This window comes from Oncorhynchus masou, chromosome 6 (genome assembly GCF_036934945.1).
Source record: "Oncorhynchus masou masou isolate Uvic2021 chromosome 6, UVic_Omas_1.1, whole genome shotgun sequence".
NCBI lineage: Eukaryota > Metazoa > Chordata > Actinopteri > Salmoniformes > Salmonidae > Oncorhynchus > Oncorhynchus masou.
The window spans coordinates 52380075-52406443 of record NC_088217.1 but is presented as its reverse complement, the minus strand read 5'-3'; the positions used below and the strand labels follow the sequence as shown (position 1 = coordinate 52406443).

Genomic DNA, 26369 nt, shown 5'->3' with positions numbered 1-26369 from the left:
AATACTGTAACACAGACTACTTATAGAACATATATATTTTATAGGGAAATAATAGTTCTGAGGATGATGGTTAATAACGGATTCGGTGACCATTTCATCCACACCCTACTTGTGTACTTCATTGGCCCCCTCCCTTTATTCTACAATCCTTGTAGAACGAATGATGTCATTATTTTTGACAGTGGAAAGGGAGGGGACCTCACTGATTCCAACTGCTGCACCTCGTCCCTAACCAATAGAGATTAAGCGCCACCACTGCCTTTCCTGATCGGTGGGAGGATCCTATGTTTGTCTGTCCTGTTTCTTAGCACCCTCTATGTAGGCTAATTTACCGAATACTGCAGCAAGGGTGTCACGATCCGGAGAGAAGGGAGGCAAATCGGGAGTAAAATTGAAACAGCGGCCAGAAGAGAGGTAATTTCTTTCGTTGAAATATCATGTTTAATTGTTATAGTTAGCGGGGTGGACTAGGATTGTCCGTTTGGAAATAATTGATTAGGCCACTTTGCTTCGGCCCGGGAAAGTAGGTGGTGGCTTGTGGCGATAGTTAGTCATTCGACAAGTTAGCCTATGTTTCTTATTCTTATAGATTTAGGTTGAATCTATTCCTGGGTATTCCAGAACTACTCATTATTGTACCACGGCCCTTTTAACGTTTCACTGATTTCGACGTAATTGTTGATACACTGTTGCTTCTTATGCTGCGTTTGTAACCAAGTGGGAGGTGGGAAGTTACCAGTTGTGAAATCAAATACTAGTTGGATGCATTCACTGGTATGTATCATTGAGAAATGCTGATTGGCCAACAAGCTGCTAAAACAAAAACAAAAAAATACATCGTGTTTGTAAACAAATTAGTGTTCAAATAACAGATTTGTTTTTTTTGCGTTGCATTTAACTGCCTTAAAGGCTGTTATCTAGGTCATATCCCCAGTAATTGAATTCAAGAGGTCAATGTGCGGGAGAAGTGGGAGTTCAATATGTGTTTGCCACTAGTAATTACGAGTTGGAGGGGCGTTCAGTGTTTTTTCTCCCCCAGGCATATGTGGTAAATTCATACTTCTCACTTGGTTACGAATGCAGCATATGCCTAGGCTGCTGACGGAACTCAAAAGCAGCAACCTCGCTAATCAGTCTTTGCGAACAAGTCCTATTTTTTTCATATTACACTGATGTTAATTTGAAAGGTTTCAATAAAAACATTTTTTTGAAAAGCGGTTAACTTAAAGCACGCAGGCCTTGTCGAGTTTATTTGTTGTAGGAATTGAAATATATCTCTGGGCGGTGAGTTGTTTGTCATTTCTGAACGAAATGGCGTTTGAGTTTATCTCAGAAATTATTAGTGGCATTTCCACAGCCTAATAAAATTAGCAGAAAATTATTACACCACCCAATGTTCTGTTTAATTGCGTGTTTGTTCTGAAATCCGTAGTTTTTGATGCCTTAATTTTGTGACGTCGGCCCTCCAATCTGCCCACACTAGTTGCTGCTCAACTCAATCGTAAACCGTGGAGTTGAGTTGGCTAATGCCACGTTCACAGGCTAGTCGGAACTTGGAGATTAGTTGAATGTGGCAGGTGTATAACTACAACCAGTTAGCAAGTCGGACATTTCTGAGTTTCCTAGTTCCGACAGGCACGTGAACGCGGCATTAGTCATGGCTATGGGCTAACGCCCTGTACAAATCGTGACGTAGGTGCACCATTTATTTAACTAGGCAAGTCAGTTAAGAACAAATTTATATTTACAATGAAGAGCTATACCGACCAAATCAGGCCGACACTGGGGGGGGGGGGGGGTGTTGTTGTCTGTAAATTCTAGCTCAAGAAAGAGGCCAGAGTTCCCAATTTTGGAATTCCGAGTTTGATGACCATTCAAAATTAATTTTCCCAGTCCCCCCCCAGAGTTCCCAGTTCTCTTGAACATTACTGTAGTCTGAGGTCGGAGACTTCCCATTTAAGAGTTCTGAGCTCCCAGTTGCCCCGCTACTGAACAGAAGAGTATTGTTTGTAACACAAGATGGAGGAGAGCCTCTCTCTCATCAGAGATCGTATTTGTGTTGGGAGATTGGAAAATATGACCTCTTCATTCAAGACAGGATAAATATATCATTTCAGGTGATAAAACATGTTTTGTTTAGTTAATTTCTCAAAATTTATAGCAAGTGAAGCTACCTTTCACTGCAAAGCTAGGCTAGGTTGAAGACACTATCACTGTAGCTCGCGTCCTCCACCTAATAATTATCAAACAAGGTCAAACATAAAACAAACATAATATTCTTAAACGGGAGTCAGTCATATAATATAATTGGCTTAGCAGCCAATATGTATTATTTAACATTGCCATTAAATAGTACTTACTCACTTATCGGAATGGGTAATTGTTCACAAGTTGCTAGCTATCCCATAAAGCCACCGCCGAAAACCACATATTTTCATTTTCTTTGGTTGGTAACTTCCCGGTCTTCAACGGACTCTGGCTGGACTGAAGACGACTCAAATTAAAATAATCTAGGCATGTAGAGTCCGTCTCGCAACGGAGCCTTCAACCGCAAGGGGGCGTTGCGATACAATTCCGTTGTGGACGTCCCCATCGAAATGCTTGACATTCGGTGCAATTTTAAGAATGCTTATGAATAATTTGAACCAGGTTTAAGGCTGGGACTGTTCTGTGATTTTGGAAAGGAATGTAGGCTGTATGCCTATGCCCTCTTCCTGAAGAGTAGCGCTGTAATAGAAGGCTTGCAAAGCCGACCTGTTGGTTCTGTTTGGGCTGCTTTGCCTGAGTTGAGTGAAAGTGACATAACTGCAGTAGCAGAGATGTGGCATGGCTGGCTGTTTTTAACTATGCATGTGGGACCGTGTTGCGTCTAGATCATGGAGGGTGTTGCCGGTTTATAATTAAGGCATATTTTGGCGTATGTTAGCTGCCTGTCAAACTGCAAAAGGGATACTGAAACTAAAGTTGATGTGTAAGTTTGTAATAATTCTGAGTGGTTAAGTGTTTGAAGTTTGGGTTAGGGAAAAAAAAGTGGGCCACGCGCTGGGATTGAACCCGCTGCTCTTGCTCATCGCAAGCCTACTAGATGATAAAAGGTGCTTGTTGCCCCTAGTGGAAGGTAGGAAATTGCCTTGGAAATAAAATGATATCCCATGCCATAATTTCAACATTTTTAAAATATGTCTAAATATGCCTTAATCAAGTTTAGCCTGGGTCTCCTATTTTGAGATATCAGCCTGCTGCATTTCCACATGTGGGATGGCCAATGGCATACCTTTCAGGGTCGCCATGTCCTGGACATCTACCAACCAGCACACTTTCTATTAGAGGTCGACCGATTAATCGGAATGGCCGATTTCAAGTTTTCATAACAATCGGTAATCTGCATTTTTGGACACCGATCACGGCCGATTACATTGCACTCCACGAGGAAACTGCGTTGCAGGCTGACTACCTGTTATGTCAGTGCAGCAAGGAGCCAAGGTAAGGTGCTAGCTAGCATTAAATGTATCTTATAAAAAAACAATCAATCTTAACATAACTAGTTAACTACACATGGTTGATGTTACTAGTTTATCTAGCTTGTCCTGCATTGCATATAATCGATGTGGTGCCGGTTAATGTATCATTGAATCATAGCCTACTTCGCCAAACGCTTATTTAACAAGCGCATTTGTGAAAAAAGCACTGTTGTTGCACCAATGTGTACCTAACCATAAACATCAACGCCTTTCTTAAAATAAATACACAAGTATATATTTTTAAACCTACATATTTAGATAATAATGCCTGCTAACATGAATTTCTTTTAACTAGGGAAATTGTGTCACTTATCTTGCATTCTGTGCAACAGTCAGGGTATATGCAGCAGTTTGAGCCGCCTGGCTCATTGTGAACTGTGTGAAGACCAACTTCGCCAAACGGGGGATGACTTGAAAAAAGCACAATCGTTGCACGACTGTACCTAACCATAAACATCGATGCCTTTCTTAAAATCAATACACAGAGGTATAGTTTTTTTAAACCTGCATATTTAGTTTAAAGAAATCCATGTTAGCAGGCAATATTAAACTAGGGAAATTGTCACTTCTCTTGCGTTAATTGCACACAGTCAGGGTATATGCAACAGTTTGGGCCGCCTGGCTCGATGCGAACTAATTTACCAGAATTTTACATAACATTGAAGGTTGTGCAATGTAACAGGAATATTTAGACTTATGGATGCCACCCATTAGATAAAATACGGAACGGTTACGTATTTCACTGAAACAATAAACATTTTGTTTTCGAAATGGTAGTTTCCGGATTTGACCATATTAGTGACATATTTCTGTGTTACGTTATAATTAAGTCTATGATTTTACATTTGATAGAGCAGTCTGACTGAGCGGTGGTAGGCAGCAGCAGGCTCGTGAGCATTCATTCAAACAGCACTTTTGTGCGTTTGCCAGCAGCTCTTCCCCGTGCTTCAAGAATTGAGCTGTTTAACTTCAAGCCGATCAACTCCCGAGATTAGGCTGGTGTAACCGATGTGAAATGGCTAGCTAGTTAGCGTTTCAATCGGTGACATAACTCGCTCTGAGACCTTGAAGTAGTTGTTCCCCTTGCTCTGCAAGGGCCGTGGCTTTTTGGGAGCGATGGGTAACGATGCTTCGAGGGTGGCTGTTGTCGATGCGTTCCTGTTTCGAGCCCAGGTAGGGGCGATGAGAGGGACGGAAGCTATACTGTTACACTGGCAATACTAAAGTGCCTATAAGAACATCCAATAGTCAAAGGTAAATTAAATACAAATGGTATAGAGCGAAATAGTCCTATAACTACAACCTAAAACATCTTACCTGGGAATATTGAAGACTCATGTTAAGACACCACCAGCTTTCATATGTTTTGAGCAAGGAACTTAAACGTTAGCTTTTTTTACATGGAGCATATTGCACTTTTACTTTCTTCTCCAACACTTTGTTTTTGCATTATTTAAACCAAATTGAACATGTTTCATTATTTATTTGAGGCTAAATTGATTTTTATTGATATATTAAGTTAAAATAAGTGTTCATTCAGTATTGTTGAGTTTGTCATTATTATAAATACTGTTTTTTTTTTTTTAATCGTCCGATTAATCAGTATCGGCTTTTTTTGGCACTCCAATTATCTGTATCGGCGTTGAAAAATCCTAATTGGTCGACCTCTACTTTCTATCTTGTCAGTCTCACTGTCCCTGAGCCTAATGCTAAAGCATTTGATGGTAAATCATTGTCTGTCTTCGGTTGTACTATTTCCACCAACTTCATGTCTCTGGATTTATAACAAAATGGCCATATATACCAACCAATCCACTTTTTCTCATTTGAACAGGGCACATAATGTATTGCTCTTAAAAGGATCAAATCTGTCTGTCATTGCTCTTCTAAACATTGATTTTTGAATGGAAAGGAAATTACAAGAATAGAAATTTGCTTTTACACAAGTTTGTAATTCTAGAAGTGGGTGTTCAATTCCTACATCGATGGTTCCCCGTAAGCGAAATAGGCTTACACTGTATTGAAATGGAGGTGAAAGAACCAGTATGTGTATAAAATGTACGCCCCAAAAGTATGGGTGACATTGTGAAAGACCCATTCACCGACAGAGAATGAAACAATGTATCATTTCCAGTCCACATATTATGCTAATTTTACACACAGTGCCAGAATTATTCTCTAACCACGAGGACTACCATTACACTGAGAAATAACTTAGGTGAAACTAAATAGCCTTGTCTATGGCAGCCCTGGGAACTATATGGCCAGACAGAGGTACTTTAACTATGCTTGATTGAAAATGGAAAACAATGTGTGTTATGAGCCTAGGGCCTAAATCCTAAAATCATTAGGCCGAAAGCTTTTTTGCAAATACATTTCAAGTTACAGTAGCGCTGCCCATAGCAGTCTCTGGTTACTTGTAAGTCGCTCTGGATAAGAGTGTCTGCTAAATGAGTCAAATGTAACATGGTGATTATCCTCTTGAGAGAGAGCAAAGTCTATTGCCATACAAACTCTAGTGATAGATGTGGCTGGTCCTAGTTACACTGATAACCAGTGGTGTTAGCATGTGTAATGTGACATGTGATGGGTAGTTATGGTGGAGCCAACCTGAGTCATTGTGTGCTCTCTCTCTGCTTCAAACAGCAGCCACAGTTGCTGCCAACCTGTGAACTTTAGCCCATTTCTCAGATATGCTCTGTAAAAGTGACCCAAGGGTTGGACTTTAACATTGAGAAGGCAACAGTAGTAGATCTGGTTTTACTTGCCCAGTATTTGCAAGTGAAGAAATAACGCCGGCCATTGTACAAATATTTACAAAATAACAAATGGCGTTGATCAGACAAACCAAATTAAGTTAAAATATATATATATCAAAGCGAACCCGGGCTTCAAGTATGCCTGTTACCCCGCATGCCGACCTGTTACCTGTCTATTCGACAAACGACAGCCCCTTCCCGTAATATAACAGCCAATGAGAAACAGCCATATTAGATGTTCAATTAGCAATGCATGAATTTCAAGCTACAGACGATAAACATGCATTCATCACTACAAGCGCACGTCAATAAAGGTGCTACACATGCTTTTAAGCATACATACCACCAAGGATATAAATATGTATGCCAACCCGGGATAAGCTACGACCGCATTACCCGTACCGTTCATTAACTGCGCTCTGGAACGTGTCTGCCGGTGAAGCTTCCAGCCAAAGGACTCTACAATAAACAAGGAATGCATGGTAACCATAGACATTTCTGATGACCGACCTTCACGTTTAACTGTAACACATTATCCCAATGTACTACAGTAGTAAAGTTTGATCATCAATAGCATGAATAGAAAGACGGGCTATATTGATTGGAAACGCATAACAAAAACCTTCGGCACCAAACTGTCTGCTTCTACACTCTTAATACATGTTTGTTTTCTCTCTTACGTCAACTATCAGCATATCGGGGCCACAGTAATACAAACAATAAATGTGCTTCTCATCATGAACCATTTTGTGATTTCTGGTCACTTATAATAGGCTTAGGTGACAGAGGACATGGGACAATCGTCTCACAGAGGTTAAATAAATGTTGTTTTGCCGTCACCTCAACTTTAATGCTTGTCCCACCCACACAAAAACCATGCAGTGAGTGTACCTCATGTGGTCTATGCTGTCTTTTAAAAATATATATATATATTTCACCACCTATATTTAACCAGGTAGGCCAATTTGAGAACAACTGCGACCTGGCCAAGATAAAGCAAAGCAGTGCGACAAAAAAACACGTGGGATAAACAAACGTACAGTCAATAACACAATAGAAAGTCTATATACAGTGTGTGCAAATTAAGTAAGGCAATAAATAGGCCGAAGTGGCAAAGTAATTGCAATTGACACTGGTGTGATAGATGAGGATGTGCAAGTAGAAATACTGGTGTGCAAAAGAACAGAAAAAAAACATATGGGGATGAGGTAGGTAGTTGGTTATATGGGCTGTGTACAGCTGCAGCGATCGGTAAGATGCTTGAAGTTAGTGAGGGAGATAAGTCTCCAACTTCAGTGGTTGTTTGTTTTTTTGGCAATTCATTCCAGTCATTTGCAGCAGAGAACTGGAAGGAAAGCAGCCAAAGGAGGTGTTTGCTTTGGGGATGACCAGTGAGACATACCTGCTGGAGCGCGTGCTACAGGTGGGTGTTGCTATGGTGACCAGTGAGCTAAGGCCGAGCTTTACCTAGCAAAGACTTATAGATGACCTGGAGCCAGTGGGTTTGGCGACAAATATGTAGCGAGGACCAGCCAACGAGAGCATACAGGTCGCAATGGTGGGTAGTATATGAGGCTTTGGTGACAAAATGGATGGCACTGTGATAGACTGCATCCAATTTTCTGAGTAGAGTGTTGGATGCTATTTTGTAAATGACATCGTCAAAGATCGGCAGGATAGTCAGTTTTACGAGGGTATGTTGGGCAGCGTGAGCGAAGGAGGCTTTGTTGCTAAATAGGAAGCCGATTCTAGGTTTCATTTTGGATTGGAGATGCTTAATATGAGTCTGGAAGGAGAGTTTACAGTCTTGCTGGCAGTGGAGAATGGATTGTGTACATTTTGTACAAACCCTTTAAAATGTCAATACTGACTGATGTAGTCAAACATGTTAATATTTTCATTTCTATGACTTCCAGACAGGATACAAAACAAGTTTCTCTACAACTGAGGGTTTTATTTGTGTTTAAGACCAAGGGTAGCAGATTGGTTAGAGCGTTGGACTAGTAACCGAAAGGTTGCAAGTTTGAATCCCCGAGCTGACAAGGTACAAATCTGTCGTTCTGCCCCTGAACAGGCAGTTAACCCACTGTTCCTAGGCCGTCATTGAAAATAAGAATTTGTTCTTAACTGACTTGCCTAGTAAAATAGGTTAAAAGGTTAAATAAATAAATAAAAACTTGCTGTTGAGAGTTCCTAATCAGGAAATAACCTTTTGATCATGTCAGCTGACTTAAAATGTTGCACTTGTAGGCTACAATAAGACACCTCTCACACTGTAGCTTGTTGAGAGATATGAAACAATGCTGTTTGGATTATGGCCTGTGTTTTCACTTGTATTCCACTCCTAAAGTCTCTGTTTGGTCATCACATTACAAAAAGGTGGATATATTTTCCTGTAAGAAGCTTTCCCCGGGTGCGTGTGACCCCGTACTGCCGGTCTCCTGATGTGTTGTGTGGTTTATTGTTCCTACAATAGACTGAGAATCTGCCCCACCCGACCGTGCCTGGGTCACTTTTCTCAGTACTCACTACTCGCACTGCTCTGGTTGCAAAACTTCTACTGGCTGACAGGTTTAGGCCTCTGGAAACTTTCTAAAAGTGAAATGTTAACTCTAAGTGAAAGGGTTGTTCTACTAGTATTGGATTCACTCCCACACACAGTTACGTCATTCTCCTCTTGTAACATATACTGTATGTGTCACACTAGACTAATGCTCCCTGAACAGGTCTATAGGCCTTGATATTCTGGTGGATGTTGGTTTATGCGTGGTTTAGTTTCACCTGAACTTAAATATGACCCTGTTTCCTTCTCTGGTCATGCATGATAGCTGGGGTAAAATCACTGGGGTAGCCAGGCCAGGGGAGGGAAAAGCCATATTACAACATGTGTGTTGTGATAATTGCGTTGTTTACTCTATAACCTGGTAGTTCATATGCCTTGCCACCGTGATACATAGGCCTAAGGCCAAGACAGTGGCAGAATACATTCAACCACACCTTCTTGTTTCAGCACAAAACCGGAGTGCGACCTCTGTCCGGTGAAGTTCACAAAGCATATTGCATGTAGAAAACAGTTACGTGACCTACAGCATGGTCAAGCAAATTAATGTTTCCAACATTTTTGTACTACTAAACCATTGATTTAGAACCAGAGTTACCGCAAGTAGCAAAGAACAGGAGCTGCCTCCACTATTCCAACACCATTTCAACATCAAATCACCAATGCTTAGTCTAATACTGTGACAACTAAAATATACCAAAAACTATTTGGTCCAATCAACATAAGCTAAATATGTCTGTCCATGCTTCTGGTGTGTTTGTGTGTGTGTGCACATTTATGCAACTAGAAAAACATGTTGACTCACCCTACTATAGAAACACCAATGCCATCCTCTTCCATGTTGCCGAAACTGTCTATGACTGTCATACCATACACACTTTTATCTTTTGTTGTCTTATGCTGCCTGGCTAATAAACCACCTTTTTGGTGGGCAACATTAACATATCCTTCTTCATATTTAACTTTCATTCTCTCAAGCCAGGGGCCCAATGTATAAATATATGGTTTGATCAGAATCCACCTTATAATCATTGGCCAGTACAGATAATTGAGTAAATCCACAAGTCCAAATCTCTTTCTCCATCCATTTAGGAAAGGGACCATTTTAGCTAGCTATCCAACGGACAAGAACAACAAGATGCAACAATTCAAGTTGTTTCTGTCAATTACTTATTGCGCTTGATGGAATGTGATTGGTGCGACGCCAAATCCAAACTGGCTTCCTTTTACAAATATTTTTTGGGGGTGCACCAGTACCATCCATAGTTGAGCTCACTCAATTTATCTCAGTGCTGATTGACTATTATTTAATACTTTTATTTATCAAGGTAGGCCAAATGTTTGCTAGCTTCCCTTGCATTCAATGCTACAGGCGGCAACAATATCATACTCTTTTTGACCAGACATTATCAGATAGCCAGATGGCTATATCAGATGGCCTACACATACAGCAGGGTGCTGTTTTGCTAACTAGGATGCTTTTTCTGGTAAGATACATTCAGCCTCTTGCAAATTGAAGAAAGAAAAAAAATATGTATATATTGTTTTTAATTTTCTAGAGGCTGAATGTATCTCACCAGAAAGTGTGAGTGAAACAGTCAAAAGTTTGGACACCTACTCTTTCAAGGGTTTTCCTTTATTTGTACTATTTTCTACATTGTAGAAAAATTGTGAAGATATCAAAACTATGAAGTAACCCATATGGAATCATGTAGTAACCAAAAAAAGTGTTATATAGAAGATAACCCTATTTGGTAAAAGACCAAGTCCATATTATGGCAATAACTACTCAAATAAGCAAAGAGAAACGACAGTCCACCATTACTTTAAGACATGAAGGTCAGTCAATTCTGAAAAGTTCAATTACTTTGAAAGTTGCTTCAAGTGCAGTCACAAAAAGCGTCAAGTGCTATGATGAAACTGGCTCTCATGAGACCGCCACGGGAATGGAAGACCCAGAGTTACCTCTGCTGCAGAGGATACATTTATTAGTTACCAGCCTCGGAAATTGCAACCCAAATAAATGCTTCAGAGTTCAAGTAACAGACACATCTCAACATCAACTGTTCAGGGGAGACTGCGTGGATCAGGCTTTCATGGTCTAATTGCTGTAAAGAAACCACTAAAGGACACCAATAATAAGAGACTTGTTAATGGTGTCATAATGCTGAGCTAACAAATGCTCAGCATATGTGGGAACTCCTTCAAACCTGTTGGAAAAGCATATTTTGATGCAACTTCTTTTTGGGTTACTACATGATTCCATATGTGTTGTCTCATACTTGTGATGTCTTCACTGTTATTCTACAATGTAGAAGAGTTTTTTTTAAATAAAGAAAAACCCTTGAATGAGTAGGTGTGTCCAAACTTGACTGGTACTGTATCTTTTAGTCTCTCGGTTTCTTTTTGGGGCGGGGGAAACCTGGCATCCATGAATACGTATGTATACAAAACATTAAGAAAACCTTCCTAATATTCAGTTTTGTACACTGTGTAGATGCAGTCCTTCAATGCTGAATGTTATATACCTGGAAAAGTAGCTTGTTTTGTACCTCAACAGCCTCTTTCTTGTTTTGAGAAAGTGTCTTTTACCAACATTGACATTTTAACTGAGAATAACAAACAGCTCCCGGTGTTATGGCCTCCTCTGTCAATATGGTATTAACGAAGGTCTACATATCCCTCCATATTTGCATGTACACCTGGATATGTCTCAATTGTATGTTAGTTTAATTAAAACATGGCTGCCGTCCCAGCGAATACAGATATATTTCTGTATCATTGTTTTAAATATATATATTCAAGGTTACACATTAGGGCTGGGAATTGCCAGGGGCCTCACAATATGATATCACGATATGCAGGTACTGATACGATATGCATTTCAATTCTCACATTTCGATATGTATTGCGAATCGGTACCGCGACTTTGATGTGCCAAACATATTTCTCAGTGTTTAAAAAAAAAAAGAAAATAGATATATCTCAACAATTTTACTCAGATACAGTTCATATAAGGAATTCATTCAATTGAAATAAATTCATTGGGCCCTAATCTACTGGGAAGCCAGGCCCAGCCAATCCGAATGAGTTCCCCCCCCCCACAAGACGGATTTATTGCAAACAGAAATACTTCTCAGTTTTAACTGTCAGGGTGGCTAGTCTCAGATGATCCTATAGGTGAAGAAGCCAGATGTGGAGGTCCTGGGCTGGCGTGGTTATACGTGGTCTGCGGTTGTGAGGCCGGTTGGACATGCGGCCAAATTCTCTAAAACAACGTTGGTGATGGCTTATGGTAGAGAAATGAACATTACATTCTCTGACAACACCTCTGTTGGACATTCCTGCTGTCATCATACCAATTGCACACTCCCTCAACGTGAGACATCTGTGACATTGTGTTGTGTGACAATTGCACATTTTTAGTGGCCTTTTATTGTCCCAGCACAAGGTGCTGTTTAACCAGTTTCTTGATATGACACACTTCAGTCAGGTGGATGGATTATCTTGGAGAAGGAGAAATGCTCACTAACAGGGATGTAAACACATTTGTGGAGACCATTTAACCGTTTATTTAACATGGTGCCAACATGTTGCGTTTTAGGTGTAGTCTATAGTTAGAAGTGACCCGTCATATGACTCATTCTCTGGATGTCTAGTGCATTGATTTCAGGGAGGAACAGTAACTTCCTCAACTGAGAGAATATTTTGGCGTACTTCACTCTATTTTGCCTCAGAGGAGGATCAAGCTCATTTCTTATTTTTAGCAAATGAGTTTGTGGGTCATTACCCCTAGTGGGAAGTGGGATGAGTAAGACCGGATTGATGGCTTATCCTTTTCACATTCTGCAGATGGTTCTGCTGTATTAAATTGGTGGCTGTCCCAATAACTTGTTGGATAATTGTCTGAATTTGATGACTGAATAGAAAAGGGAGAGTACAGTGGCTCGTCTATCTTCTACTGTGTTACTGATCCAGTGCATTGTGTTTAACACTAATTGTCAGCAACATTATAAGCCTGCCATTTAAAAAGGTGTGTGTGTAATGGATGTTGTCTACATGGAAATATAAGAATTATAACCTTTTTCAATTCAAGATGTTCCTTAATGGTTGTTCGTGATTCTTGGACACTAAGGGCCCATGTATGCAGTCACTGTCTTATCATTTAGTGGTGTGCAAAGAGAGGAGGGTTTTGTGTGTGTTTAGTCTTTGGCAGCACTCTCCTCTGCTCGACTCCATGGAGGCCTGTACAAATAGGGCAGCAGCCAAGGGCCCCTCCCCACCACAGTAGCCCAGCACAGGAAGTGGATTGTTTTGTTTCACAGGGTGAGCTTCGGGAACCTGGCTTGGTGCTCTTGTCTCCTCTCCCACTTGCTTGGCCTCAGTCTCAGGCCCATCCAGTGTTTTGGTCCTCCTCCTGTCCAGCCCGGTTTACTATCTGACTTGGGAGTTAATCTGTGGTTCACAGAGCTGTCAGTGTGGGGTGGGAAACCTCCGTACCTTAATACAAGTTAGTCATTAGATAGATTATATCTTGTGCTCCCCCCCATTATCTAGACAGATTTCTTGCTTGTCTGAATCTTATCTCTACTCAGCAGCATCTGGTGTCGTGTGAATTAGACTTAGTTTCCTGACAGCCAAGCAGGAGAGAACACAGGAGGAGAATATAATTGTTTTGCTAGAAGGCATGATGAATAGAATATGATGTATGTATGTATGTCCAATACTTTCTCTGCTTTTGGTAAAGGGGCTTTGTCAGCCAAGCCGTCGGGATAGAAGCAGAGGAGGAGGCAGCCAAATGACTATGCATAGCTGCTCTGCTTTCCTCTCAGGCGCCTCGTTTATCAAGGACGTTTATCCCACACAAGCACTGGGATCTGGTCAGCGGCAGGGCATCAGTCTCTCGCTCTCTTTGTCTGAGTTATTCTGAAACTGACTGGTGTTTCACACAATCAGCATTTTAAGTACCTTACTGTGATTTTTATTTTTTAACCTTTTTTTTAAAACAAATTTTAATTTAAAAACAAAGACAAAACAGCATCTTAGCAAAGAAGAATTTTACTAGGACTGTCTGGGAGTGGTATGATTGGGGAGGGGAAAACTGAACACTAGCTGTTATTGGCAGAGCGGTTTGGAACTCTTTTCTTATTGGTCTATTAACTATGCCTAATTTACTGGGTCACCAGGCAGGCTAAAACTCCATCCCAACAAAACATGCAGATTTCAGCCGGTGTTTTCAAACCGCGTTTTGGAACTAAAAGGGCATTCTGATAAGTTTCACAATATTAGTCCAACCTCATAGTGTGAAAATATATATAAAACACAGGAAAATCACATTATAAATAAAAAATACCACACATTTCAAAAGTTACTCTATACCCTATTGATGAAATGTAGGTAACCAGGGCAATTTAAGAGGGACAGGGAAAGAGAAGAAACAATATTGTTTGTAATAGTTTAAGGAAACAGCTGGAGTAGCACTTATAGTTTCCCGGATGCCTTTCCGTGTGCTGCCTGTCTTTCCACGTGCTGCCTGCCTTTCCACTGACTGTCCATAGTAGGAAACAAGAAGGGTGGAATCAGTGAATGGGCTGATGGAACACAACATTCCTCCCTGTCCCAGCTTGCCTCATCCCTCTCTCTCACCCCCCCCCCCCACCTGGAGATCAAACAGCCTCCTTTTAGAAATGGGATTTCATGGTGTCAGTTGTCCGTAAGCTTGTAATAAATGGGGGGAAAAAATTGTTTCAGGGGTAGAACAGAACTAAGCCGAGCTACATCTTGCTTCCTTATCACACTCTTATTCCCTGACAGGTTTCTCGGCTCGATTCTCTCGCTGAGTATATTGACATTTTACAACCCAACTGGTTATTAGGGTTGTCGACGTTTTGTGAAAATCCAGTGACGTGACTGTAAAGTGTTCCCTGCTTTTTTTTCTCCACAGTAATGGCAGCCATTAGGAAGAAGCTGGTGATCGTGGGGGATGGAGCCTGTGGAAAGACTTGTCTTCTCATCGTCTTCAGTAAAGACCAGTTCCCCGAGGTCTACGTGCCCACAGTGTTCGAGAACTACATCGCTGACATCGAGGTTGATGGCAAACAGGTGTGTAGACTACCATCCAGGAAATACATTTTTTTTTAAATACAGAAATGATCCATACTTAAATGTAAAGTCTTCATACACATGAACCATACAGTAAACCTATATCATAAGGCTTTGGTTAACAAACGGTCTTGTTATGGAGTGTAGTGGGAGTGACGCGGGGCTCTTGGTTATGGGGCGTAGCCTAGCTGTGTTCTGGAGACCAGGGCCCCTCCACAGCAGATGGGATGTTATGTCAATGGTCTTTGTTCTCCTGTGCTGACCAGCACAGGATCACAGCCTGGCAAAACAGGAAATGACTGTACTCCTGGGCTTCCTGCACCGACTGGGAACATGGATGTCCACTGGCAATTCCCCACCCCCTGAAGACTGCCCCTCAGCCCGATAAACGCCTCTCATTTCCTGCTCTGGGGGAGCAACAGGCAGGTGGGGGAGGGGTTGATGTACTGTTATCTTCTGTACAGGAAATACACAAAGTCAGGGATCCAAGTGTGCTTGTTGTGGATCGTGCCACCTCCCAGCCCCCCATTCAGCTTAGCTCTCCCAGGGGGCTGCGCCCCCAGAATTACCCCCACTTTAATTTGGTGTGGATAAGATCGGTGTTCTCAGTATATAGTCGCCACAGTCCACATTTAAATCTTATTTTCCTTCAGGGAGAATGGTAATCTCCTTCTCTCACCTTCAGTGGGCGGGGCCGGACCCAGTTCTAAATATAGCCTTTTTTTTCTTCAAAACCTTGTGCTGTGCAGTCAGTCAGTGTGTCCAGAGGGGATATGGCTCCTAACCCCATTGCTCATGCCAGGAGTATGTAGCCTCCCTCTCCCGCCCGCCCTACAAACCTCTGCTATAGCTGCTATTTTGGGATGGTTGAATAATGTGTGTGTACTGTAGTCATACAAAGTTATGTTACTAACCTTTTGACTAGATGTATGAAGGACAGGCTCCTCCTCTCAAAGACATTGGACTTTTTATTTATTTTTCTTTCTTTCCAAATAGTGCATAAATCATGTCTAGAGTAAAAGAGCAAGTTGTGGCAGAATATTACGATTCAGTTGTAGAATCCAGCAGACTGTAATGTAGTTGCTCTGGTCTACTCCCCAAAGGAACAGAATGTATCTGGTTAGATTCTCCTTAATCACCTGATTTCCCTAATGGAATTAATCAGTGGTGTGATGGGATAAAGCCACCATGCCTCCTCTCTGCATCCCTGTGAAAACCTGCCCTTGGAATGAGACAAACGGCCAGTCGCTAGCTGCTGCACTGCTCTCTCTCTCACCCCAAGACCAGAGCTATGACGAAGCCACTTCTAATAGTGTTGTTCGTCATCGTGGTTATCACTGCTAGTTTCACGGCCGCCAAAAAGACGTTAACCTGCTACGACTTCACACCTCGAGTGTGTCAAATATGCAAATCGTACTCCAAATTCCTGCCGCATCACTTGAGAGATTTCTCAGAGATACAGTATTTTTCTGCATCCCAAATGACACACTATTCCCACTACCTTTGGCCAGGACCCAGTGTGAACTATACAGGGAACAGGATGCCATTTGGGAAGCAGATTTTTCTGTGAGTAACAGTGAATCTGAAACACTGCTCTGAATCATATTAGTCATTATTAGCGGTTTCTAAGGCATGACTGTTTCCAGTTTTGCTTTGTTTTGATGGTGTTTTACATTTCCCTATGAAAACAAAATAACAGCTACGGTATCTTGTAATGATTTCCACAATAAAAGATTTGCCAGCACTTTGCTCCACTGCTTTTGGCCCGACACTGCCCAACCCAGTCATGGCACTCCTGACTTTGGTAAATAAAAACGGTATCACCGTTATTTAGTGACCATGGATGGTTAAGTGCATTTTTATTTTGCTTTGTTTCTTTTTGCTCATCTGCACATCCATCTCTCTCAGAATCTATTACTCAACATCATATAAAAAAATAGGACTTTCGGGTTTCTGAGAGAGATTTGCTTCAGAAAGATTTAGCCTTTTTTTTCTTTTTTTTTAAGAGCAGCCATTTTGACTATCTGCGAAGTCCTGACCCTTCCTCCTCTCTTCTTATGTGGCGTGTTTTAGGTGGAGCTGGCGCTGTGGGATACAGCCGGCCAGGAGGACTACGACAGGTTGAGGCCTCTCTCCTACCCCGACACAGATGTCATCCTCATGTGCTTCTCTATCGACAGCCCTGACAGTTTAGGTAAATTACCACAAGAAAAACGTATTTCTAGTCCAGGGACACTCCGTTGCTGATTTCTCTGATGTTTTGATTTCCAAATGCACTTGTCTAAGTCGTTTTAATATCAACTGGAAGGGACTGTGACGGTGTGTGTGTCAGTTTTATACAGTGGATTTGGGAAGTATTCAGACCCCTTCACTTTTTACACATTTTGTTACGTTACAGCCTTATTCTAAAATGGATTAAATAGTTTTTTCCCCCTCATCAATCTTCACACAATACCCCATAATGACAAAGCAAAAATTTGGAGATTTAAAAAAACAACAACATTTGAATAAGTATTCAGACCCTTTACTCAGTACTTTGTTGAAGAACCTTTGGCAGTGATAACAGCCTCAAGGGCTAGAAATTTTGAGGTCTCCCATTGGACGCCGCCATGATGTCGTGTCCCCTTGAGTGACAGAGAACCGAGTCAATCACGGCGCAACGCTCCGTATTTTCTGCTAGCTTGCCCCACCACCACAGAAAGCACCGAGTTAGGCTAAAACACCTGCATTTTGGAGCTGCCTTACTCAAGAAAACAAAGAAACCTTGTTTTTTTCGGCTTTATTAACTCAATGATATAAACTCGGCAAAAAAAGAACAGTCCTCTCACTGTTAACTCCATTTATTTTCAGCAAATTTAACATGTGTAAATATTTGTATGAACAAGATTCAACAACTGAGACACAAACTGAACAAGTTCCACTGACATGTGACTTAACAGAAATTGAATAATGTGGTCCCTGTACAAAGAGCATGTGACAAATAACATTTGATTGGATTTAATTGGCATGGTGCAGCCTAATAGCCTTGGCTACTAAGCGCAGATAAATACTTTTTTTCTTTGTCTTAGTATGATGTTTTTTATGACCTTCCAAAACAAAATATTAATGTTGTCTTTGTGGCTGTGTATATTAAATGGATTTATTCGGCTGGCGGCTATTGTTACTTATCGAGGCTGTTAAATATGCATATGGTCATTTTGACCGTCATAGCCGCTTTGAGGTAGAAATGCTCAAAGTTTTTGTATTTTATTATTAACTCCGCAAAAAAAGAAACGTCCTCTCACTGTGAACTGCGTTTATTTTCAGCAAACTTAACATGTGTAAATATTTGTATGAACAAGATTCATAAACTGAACAAGTTCCACAGACATGTGACTAACAGAAATGGAATAATGTGTCCCTGAACAAAAGGGGGTCAAAATCAAAAGTAACAGTCAGTATATGGTGTGGCAACCAGCTGCATGAAGTACTGCAGTGCATCTCCTCCTCATGGACTGCACCAGATTTACCAGTTCTTGCTGTGAGATGTTACCATCACTTCCAAGGCACCTGCAAGTTCCCGGACATCTCTGGGGGGTATGGCCCTCACCCTCCTATCCAACAGGTCCCAGACGTGCTCAATGAGATTGAGATCCAGGCTCCTCCCTGGCCATGGCAGAACACTGACATTCCTGTCTTACAGGAAATCACACACAGAACAAGCAGTATGGCTGGTGGCATTGTCATGCTGGAGGGTCATGTCAGGATGAGCCTGCAGGAAGGGTACCACACGAGGGAGGAGGATGTCTTCTCTGTAACGCACAGCGTTATTGCTGACAATGACAAAAAGCTCAGTCCGATGATGCTGTGACACACCGCCCCAGACCATGACGGACCCTCCACCTCCAAGTCAATCCCGCTCCAGAGTACAGGTCTCGGTGTAACGCTCATTCCTTCGACGATAAACGCGAATCCGACCATCACCCCTGGTGAGACACAACCACGACTCGTCAGTGAAGAGCACTTTTTGCCAGTTCTGTCTGGTCCAGCGACGGTAGGTTTGTACCCATAGGTGACGTTGTTGCCGGTGATGTCTGGTGAGGACCTGCCTTACAACCGGCCTACAAGCCCTCAGTCCAGCCTCTCTCAGCCTATTGCGGACAGTGTGAGCACTGATGGAGGGATTGTGAGTTCCTAGTGTAACTCAGGCAGTTGTTGCCATCCTGTACCTGTCCAGCAGGTGTGATGTACGGATATACCGATCCTGTGCCGCTGTTACACGTGTTCTGCCACTGTGAGGACGATCAGCTGTCTCGTGTCCCCCTGTAGCACTGTCTTATGCGTCTCACAGTACAGACATTGTAGATGTGGCCAGGGTAATAAATTGCAGTCTTCATGTCTCCTTGCAGCATGCCTAAGCCACGTTCACGCAGATGAGCAGGGACCCTGGGCATCTTTCTTTTGGTGTTTTTCCAGAGTCCGTAGAAAGGCCTCTTTACTGTCCTAAGTTTTCATAACTGTGACCTTAATTGCCTACCGTCTGTAAGCTGTTAATGACTTAACTACCATTCCACAGGTGCATGTTCATTAATTGTTTATGGTTTATTGAACAAGCATGGGAAATGGTGTTTAAACCCTTTACAATGAAGATCTGTGAAGTTATTTGGATTTTTATGAATTATCTTTGAAAGACAGGGTCCTGAAAAAGGACGTTTCTTTTTTTTTGCTGAGTTTATATATTTACATAGTTTGCAAAATGATGTGTTAAAACATTTTAATGCCAAATTTAACATGCAAAACAGGCAAGCCCCCAAATGTCCAAAACATTTTTTGCTAAAAAAGGCTCTGCCCCACCTGCCCTGAATGACGGGTCGCCACTGCCCATAAGTATCTCTGAAATATCTACTTGCTTCTTATTCCTTCTTCCTCTGGTAGAAAACATCCCGGAGAAGTGGACCCCTGAGGTGAAGCACTTCTGCCCCAACGTTCCAATCATCCTGGTGGGCAACAAGAAGGACCTGAGGAACGACGAACACACACGGAGGGAGCTGGCCAAGATGAAGCAGGTACCGTACCATAGTTCCATACTGAGTGTACTGCACAAAACCCTCAAACAAAACCCCTAACCCATAGGTAGGAGGTACTGCTATAAATCTGAAAGGGTTGGATAAAGTAGTCTATCTAATCTTATATCTAGCCAACACTTTTTAGATGTGGCTGGTGTCCTCAACTAGGCCTCTGGAAGGGAGAACATTTTAAGACGACAATTTGTCAAAGGATATTAGTGTTCCCCTTTAAGTTGAGTCATTGTTTCAGGATACGTGAGGCTTGATAACCAGCCAAACTAAGATGGTGGTTGAGTGACCAATGTCATCACTGATTAGACTGTGGAAAACTTTTCAGGAAAAGGCTGTTTTGACTCTTGAGTCACTGGCACCCCTTGCTTTCTTAGAAAAACATGTAGCTCGACAGGTCTGAAATGGCTGGGCCTGATTTTGCAACTGCTCCTAGAAGTTACAAGTCACTGATTAGCTTGTTTGTTTAGTCTGAAGTGTCTTCCTCTTCTCAATGCGGGTTCTAATGGATGGCAGACAGTACGTTGCATAACGGCATGTTCTGTCTGTGTGTGTCTCTGTGTAGGCCTACTGTCTGTGTGGTACTAGTCTCCAGGTCCAGTTGGCGATTGGGGGGGGGGGTTACAAAGCTGTTTCTTTCTCTCGGAGAGCGAGTGTGAGAAAGGATTACGATCTCTACAAGTCATCACTTTTAAGTGTTTTAGCGTGATGTTAAAAGTAACATTAGTGGCGGCTATGTTGTACCCAGGCAGTGGAGTCATGCTATTTCCCAGGATTGATGTGTTCTGTAGTCAAGCATAAATCTAGAGCAGGGGGGGGGGGGTGATACAACCTACACACAGTAGGCTACATGCACTAGTATAAATACATTTTACATTGTTTTTATAGTCTTGATGGTATAAGTGTCCCATGAATTTTGTTGGTGAATTCACACTGCTTAGGGTGTGTGTGTGCTGGTCACACCAGTTTTAACACCCTGTCTGTTTACCCTGTAGGAGCCAGTGAAGCCAGAGGAGGGCCGGGACATGGCTAACCGTATCAGTGCCTTTGGCTACCTGGAGTGTTCAGCCAAGACAAAGGATGGTGTGAGGGAAGTTTTTGAGATGGCCACCAGGGCGGCGCTGCAGGTGCGCAAGCGCAAGAAGAGGGGTGCCTGCCTGCTGTTGTGAGGAGGAGGAGGAAGACCTCAGTCGTCAACTGACAACAACAACATATATATATATATACACAGGACTGACCTTTTACCAAATGGCATCTTTGTACTGTATCTCATTTCACGCTAAAGAGGTTGGCGGCTGAAAGTGCTGAACGTAAAATAACAAGGAAAAGGACTGGTCTGTAACACAGGTTAGAAATTAGTGTTTAAACTTCTCAGCTTTGTTTTTGTTTATGCTTATTCCATGCAATGGGTACATTGTCTTTCGTCTAGTTTTTCCACAGCCGTTTTTTTCCCCCTGTCGCTTTTGAGAAGATAATAAATGCACATGTATTTGTATGCAAAAATATTTGGCTGTCCTTCCCTGGGCCTGTACAAACAGTCGGTCAACAGAGCTTGTGTTGTCAACATGCACACTGTTGGAATCAGGACTCACCCAAACTCTTGTTCATTTGTAACCCGTCCTGTCCGCTAGCATAGATTCTATGGTAAGAGGGTCTACTTTCCAGGGGAGAGGTTTTGCTCTTTAGAACCAGTGCCTTTTTTTAAAAGTAATTTTTCAAGTCCTTGCATAAGTAATGCTCCTCCTGACCTGTTGGTCAACTCACTAGCAGGGGAGTGGAGGGCCTCCCCACGTTAATTATACACAGTATGTATTGTAATGCAATCTGAGCTTTGCTGCATGGAACCTAGGCTTTGAGGGCTGTCGACAACCAGCCACAAGAAACAACTTCAAAGTTAATTTTACTTAGAAAGCATCAGCTAGTCCGTATTGACTGAAATCAGCCCCCCCGGGGGTAGTCAGAGCACCTCATGGCACTGTAACATGACCCTACAGATATGTGTGTAGAGAAGTCCATCCGCCCCCTCAAATAAGGTCTGGATTGAACAGCTGTTCCACAGTCATTCTGAACACCTGTACAGAGATGCTTGAATATCCCACATAAACAGAAGCTAGCATGACTTTAAAGTACCACCACACCAGGACGTGACAAGTTAAGACAGGTGTCGCATGATGATTAGGGGAGCATGGTCTACAGTAGCTACAGTAGGTTTGAGTTGACACAATCCTCTTTTTAGAATGAGAATACCAATGTATTTGTCACAAGGCTGGAGCTACTGGGGTATGGGGGGGACTGACTGGCTGGTGGATCCTGCCTCGAGATCCTGTCAGGGTTGACTGGCCTGGAGATTTCCAGTCTGACTGCATTCTGAGGAGCCACATGAGTGTTTTTCAGTGCCTTCTCTTTCCTGGTAACCTGTGCGACTTTAGCGTTCCCTTCCCCGAGAGCCGAGCAGAGACTGGACCGGTTGCTCAATGCCAACACGCCTCAGCCAGTTAACTTTGACACCTCTGTCATGTTGCACAAAGTTCAACACTCCCAGCACTCACTCACCCAGCCATAACGAATGTCAGGGGGAAATGATGCTTGACAAATTAAGAGTATTTTTTTTCAAGGTACACTTTGCCACAGCGTTCTGCAAAACATACCTGCTTGAAACCCCAGTTAGAATTCGATCATCCATAGATGAGATCTCTTCAGCTCGGTGGTTGATTGTATTTCATTTAAGGAAGGAAACTCCCAGTGTGCTTTGCCTGATTTTTTTTTTCAGGAACTGGTTTGTCAATTCTCAGTTTGTTCTGGCGTGGCGCTATTTGTCAAGAAGGCAAGACCTGAATTCTTTTTTTTTTTTTTTTCGAGAGAGAGACTTCTGTTGGCTGCCACACAATTCTCTCTCCCTACCTGTTGCACAGCTAAAATGACGTGCTCTGCACTGTGTTACGTTAACAGTAACGTTTGGAGGGTGTGCTACAGAGTTGGAAATTACTTTTGCATTCGGACATGATTTCTTGTCTTCTGTATTTTTTTAATTTTTTATATTGCACTGCTGAGAACAATAAAATGCATCGGGGTTGCTGAAGTCACTGGTCAACCTAGGCTGTGTTTTTTTTTTTTCACTGTTTTGTCAATTGACTTGATTTAAGTAATGGAACACCACTGGAGCTATAGCATGCCTGAGACTTGCGCTGGAATATACTGTATTCGGGCTCCTCTCGGTCTTTAGCTTTTTAAACCACCTATTTCCATTAAACTTTTTACTTGTGTCCACCATGGCTCCAACATTACACCACTCCAATATGCTTGAGCTCTATTTTCTGTGTTGCTTGGACTAGGTTAGATATTTCATTTGCATGGAAGTGGAAATGTCAATTTAAGTTTACTCTTTTGTATCCTATGATGTTGACCATTTGTCTAGCGGGAGCCCGATTTAGCCTTTCTCTACTGATTCTTCACAGCGTTCCTATTTCTCCTGGTTTGTGTCTGTCGTTCTTCTGCCTGTGTCCATAAACCGGTCTGTCCAACCAAACAGGGCTCAACTTTCAAAATGTCCATCAGCAATGTCACATGACAGGTTTAAAGGGTTGCATGCAACCTGGTGTGTGATGCTAGCGATAACAGGTATTCCACAATGCCAATGAAAAAATATTAGCTGGTTCGATTGACCGAGCCCTCTGCTGGCCAAGTCGTCCATGTTAACAGAGCTTCTACTGTGGTAGGAAAATGACTTTACGTTCAAGCAGACAGAAACCGGGCGGTGTTATAAGCGGTGTCCCAGTATCACTCAATATTGTGACTGTTCAGGAGTGAAGCTCCAAGGAAATATGAGTTTGTCCCTTCAGGAGTATGTTTGACTACACAAAATGGAACTTATGACGTTTGCCATTTTGTTACCATATTACCTTTTTGTATGGGTGTATGTTTAAACAGTGTTTCCATGTCGCCAACCCATGAAAAAGACGGCAACTTTTAAGATTTCAGACATTTACGCCGACCTAAATGCCAAGGAATTCTAGGACATCTAAATAAAGGCATTTGCAAGACTATATGTCCACCATAATGTTACAACCAACCCCCACCCCAAAGCAGAAGGCAAACTACATATCAAGATAAGCATGTAGACTGCTGTTTTGTGTACGCTGCTACTAAACCTAGATCACACTACTACGAAACCTAATCTTGTCTTCTATTATGTCGGTGTCTGCATGAGTGAATCTATGGTCTCTGCAACAGTTGCTCCACTATGGGAACAGCTTCTATCTGCTCAGTGTCTGACTCCTCTTTCTGGAAGTATCTAAAAATAACAATCCAGATTTCTATAAGAAAGCTCATTGTAATAATGCTTAAACGGAAAGTGATGTAGTGGATGTTTGATTAAAGTGAACACGAACAATGTTAATAAACTATTTTTGAGACGAGATTATACACTGCCTCACTATTCCAGTTGTTCCATTTCACACACAGATGATGAAAGCTATGTGATAATCCAAAATCATTTATTGCTTGTTTTCCAGTTTAGCAGCCACTGCTTCAGTTAGGGAGTTAGTAGTGAGACATGAACTAAGAGTACGTGGTTATAGATTCCTGAGCGACTGAAACATGAATGTTAGACCAGGTGACACTGATCCAATAGTCATCATACTACTGTATCTAAAATGTAGTAGTTCAATTGTCGGCATACTGAAAATACAGTGGCGGTATATAAATACATTACTCCAAGCAGAAGATATATGCATTTTGAATATTAAATACACTCCCATCATATGCTCTGAGGAGATACTGCCTTTAAAGTAGTAGGTATGTGTAGGTTTCCATTGGTCACTTGTCAGTAGGACATTTCCTTTTACAAAACAGCGAACGAGTCAGGCAGAAGATTTCATCCAGTTTCTGCTGAGCAACGATTTCGATCATCCATCGAGATGCCTTGCGAAAGTATTCGGCCCCCTTGAACTTTGCGAACTTTTGCCACATTTCAGGTTTCAAACATAAAGATATAAAACTGTATTTTTTTGTGAAGAATCAACAACAAGTGGGACACAATCATGAAGTGGAACAACATTTATTGGATATTTCAAACCTTTTTAACAAATCAAAAACTGAAAAATTGGGCGTGCAAAATGATTCAGCCCCTTTACTTTCAGTGCAGCAAACTCTCTCCAGAAGTTCAGTGAGTATCTCTGAATGATCCAGTGTTGACCTAAATGACTAATGATGATAAATACAATCCACCTGTGTGTAATCAAGTCTCCGTATAAATGCACCTGCACTGTGATAGTCTCAGAGGTCCGTTAAAAGCGCAGAGAGCATCATGAAGAACAAGGAACACACCAGGCAGGTCCGAGATACTGTTGTGAAGAAGTTTAAAGCCGGATTTGGATACAAAACGATTTCCCAAGCTTTAAACATCCCAAGGAGCACTGTGCAAGCAATAATATTAAAATGGAAGGAGTATCACACCACTGCAAATCTACCAAGACCTGGCCGTCCCTCTAAACTTTCAGCTCATACAAGGAGAAGAATGATCAGAGATGCAGCCAAGAGGCCCATGATCACTCTGGATGAACTGCAGAGATCTACAGCTGAGGTGGGAGACTCTGTCCATAGGACAACAATCAGTCGTATATTGCACAAATCTGGCCTTTATGGAAGAGTGGCAAGAAGAAAGCCATTTCTTAAAGATATCCATAAAAAGTGTTGTTTAAAGTTTGCCACAAGCCACCTGGGAGACACACCAAACATGTGGAAGAAGGTGCTCTGGTCAGATGAAACCAAAATTGAACTTTTTGGCAACAATGCAAAACGTTATGTTTGGCGTAAAAGCAACACAGCTCATCACCCTGACCACACCATCCCCACTGTCAAACATGGTGGTGGCAGCATCCATGGTTTGGGCCTGCTTTTCTTCAGCAGGGACAGGGAAGATGGATGGAGCCAAATACAGGACCATTCTGGAAGAAAACCTGATGGAGTCTGCAAAAGACCTGAGACTGGGTCGGAGATTTGTCTTCCAACAAGGCAATGATCCAAAACATAAAGCAAAATCTACAATGGAATGGTTCAAAAATAAACATATCCAGGTGTTAGAATGGCCAAGTTAAAGTCCAGACCTGAATCCAATCGAGAATCTGTGGAAAGAACTGAAAACTGCTCTTCACAAATGCTCTCCATCCAACCTCACTGAGCTCGAGCTGTTTTGCAAGGAGGAATGGGAAGAAATTTCAGTCTCTTGATGTGCAAAACTGATAGAGACACCCCAAGCGACTTACAGCTGTAATCGCAGCAAAAGGTGGCGCTACAAAGTATTAACTTAAGGGGGCTGAATAATTTTGCACGCCCAATTTTTCAGTTTTTGATTTGTTAAAAAAGTTTGAAATAT

General features: G+C 41.9%; 1 protein-coding gene across 1 annotated transcript; it reads left to right on the top strand.

Annotated features, from left to right (window-relative positions):
- Window positions 1–264: 264 nt before the first annotated feature.
- Window positions 265–24418, top strand: LOC135542263 (rho-related GTP-binding protein RhoA-D). The gene is made up of 5 exons (XM_064969099.1): window positions 265–414; window positions 14785–14942; window positions 17016–17136; window positions 19857–19987; window positions 20992–24418. Exons 2-5 carry the CDS (start codon window positions 14787–14789, stop codon window positions 21163–21165), a joined length of 582 nt encoding a protein of 193 aa, XP_064825171.1. The 5' UTR covers window positions 265–414; window positions 14785–14786; the 3' UTR covers window positions 21166–24418.
- Window positions 24419–26369: the final 1951 nt, after the last annotated feature.